At 50.1% G+C, this 2,204-nt stretch overlaps 1 protein-coding gene across 1 annotated transcript in view; it reads left to right on the top strand.

Annotated features, from left to right (window-relative positions):
• raph1b (Ras association (RalGDS/AF-6) and pleckstrin homology domains 1b) overlaps window positions 1–2,198 on the top strand; it is a 39,549-nt gene extending 37,351 nt beyond the window's left edge. Inside the window, exon 17 of the mRNA XM_035678051.1 lies at window positions 6–2,198. Coding sequence (XP_035533944.1) covers window positions 6–1,006 — 1,001 coding nt within the window. The 3' untranslated portion in view covers window positions 1,007–2,198. The remainder of the gene's footprint in view (window positions 1–5) is intronic.
• The last annotated feature ends 6 nt before the right edge of the window (window positions 2,199–2,204 follow it).

Genomic DNA, 2,204 nt, shown 5'->3' with positions numbered 1-2,204 from the left:
AACAGGCCCTCCACCACCTCCGCCACCTCCGCCACCTCCCCCAGCCCCTGTAACAGGCCCGACTCCACCTCCCCCTCCCCTCCCTCCTGGAAACCTGGGCTCCCCCACGAGGAGGTCACCCTCTGGCTCTTTTGTAGGCAAGAAACCTCCTCCCACCCCGCAGAGGAACTCCAGCATCAAGTTCAACGCTTCCTATGAGGAATCCAGGAAGAACTTGCTCAGCAAGTTCGCTCCCCAGAACACCTCTCCTTCCTCCGCGTGTCCCACCTCCTCTTCCACTGGATCCCCTTCCAAAGACCCCTCAACTGGACCCCCTGCTCCCCCGAAACCAGGCAAGCTCAACCTGGCCAACCTGCCCTTGGCACTCCAGGCCAAAGTGAGCCAGGTAAAGCAATCCAGTGGCGACTTCCCGTCCCCACCACCTGAGTGCGCCTTCTTCCCACCTCCTCCCCCGGCCTCTGAGCTCTTCCCTCCTCCTCCACCTCCCGGTAGTGACGCCAATAGCGGAGGACCTCCTAGGGTAGCTGTGGTCAACCCTCAGCCCCAGGCACCCCCTCCTCCTCCGCCTGTCTCCCTTGTCAGCAACTCATCATGGGGGAAGAGCTCTCTGAAAAAGACTCCTCCACCCACACTCGGGCGGCGTAGTAACACCACCCCAGAACCCCCTCCGCTGTCACCGCCTCCACCCACCTCCCCGAAGGGCAGCTCAGGCCAGCCCAATTTCTTGGAGGATCTCAACCGGACACTGAAGCGAAAGTCAGTGGGTCGCCAAGGTTCTCTCAACTCGGCGGGCCTCACGGGCAAGTTGGACCCTGTGGGAACTATGGACGACATGGCGCTGCCTCCGCCGCCCCCTGAGCTGCTCCTGGACCAAGGAAAGCAAAGCAATGGAGGAAACAGCGGCTACATGTCCGGAAACATCTCAGGCTATGCAACGCTACGACGAGGACCCCCGCCTGCACCGCCCAAACGGGGGGACGGCACCAAACTTACCGGAGAGTGTTGAACTTGGAGATCAGGACACAATACAGATGGATGAATAGACAATGAGAGAATATATGGAGGTGAACATTCATTAGTGAAATGGGGAAGTCCTGAATTCCTTCTATCCTCTTGGGATCACAATGATAAATGGATGACTGTGTATATACTGAAACCCAAACCAGACCATGATCAATTAGTGTTGCTAATTATAGCATTTTTTTTAACATGCTTGGTATCCTGGATCTGTGGGGTTTACAATATTGGGACAATGAAGACTGGAGCAGGTAAGTTTGAGATCACAGAGAAGATTCTGCGATTGTCTAAACTCTCTGGAAGATATCGTGTCGCCCTGTATGGTAAACCCCACCCGTCTGGTACGCCAAGCAGATTGAAAGAAACACTAATATGAATTGTGCAAATATTACTGGATCCAGGTCTGAGCCGAACCATGTATCCGCTTCTCTGCCATAAGTTTGTGCCACGTACTGGAAACATAAAAAAAAAAACGAAGAACACCCACATCTGGATATTTCTGCTTTGGTACTGCATGGACCTCATGTGAGAACAAGCTGTAAAACATCTGTTCTGGTGTGTGTGCATGAGCGAGAGAGGGGAACTGAATTTGCATACATGCATTGTGCACATGCATATATGTACGATAACAAGGTGGTGAAGTAGTTAACCGTTAGGGAAGGCCTTCGCGGGGCGGGGATGGTTAGGTTTGCTTTTATATAAAATTATTTAATGATCGATAAATGGAAGGATTTTTTTTTATAAGTCTGTCTTTTAATAGCTGGTCAACAAAGTCTAGAGAGGAACAAAACATTAGGGCACAATGGAATGTATATGGGAATATTTGAAAACATTATGAATTACACACATGAAGGCAGTGATTCAGTAATAAAAGAACACTCAGAAAGTGCAAAAACGTAAAAAATCTGTCGTCTACAAACATTTCTAGACTGTTTCACCACTAGAAGGAAGCCTTATTCCCAAAGTCTTGCACAGAGGTCAAAGCAGAAAGGAGATTTCTTCCAAAGGTTCAGCAGAGTCTGGACTGTGCAACTGGAAAAACATTTTTTTTATTTAATGGACTGTAAAATGGAGAGGGAGGCCTGTGATGGTGTATCTTCGTGGACTGTGCGAGTTCCCTGCTTGATTTTGGACCTTATCCTTCAGTTTGTGTCTGTACAGTTTGCAGCTGCTACTCGGTTACTGTC

Source organism: Morone saxatilis, unplaced genomic scaffold, assembly GCF_004916995.1.
Source record: "Morone saxatilis isolate NCDOM2014 unplaced genomic scaffold, NCSU_SB_2.0 Contig6, whole genome shotgun sequence".
Classification (NCBI taxonomy): Eukaryota; Metazoa; Chordata; class Actinopteri; family Moronidae; genus Morone; species Morone saxatilis.
The sequence above is the reverse complement of the archived record's forward strand: the minus strand, read 5'-3'. Positions and strand labels throughout refer to the sequence as shown.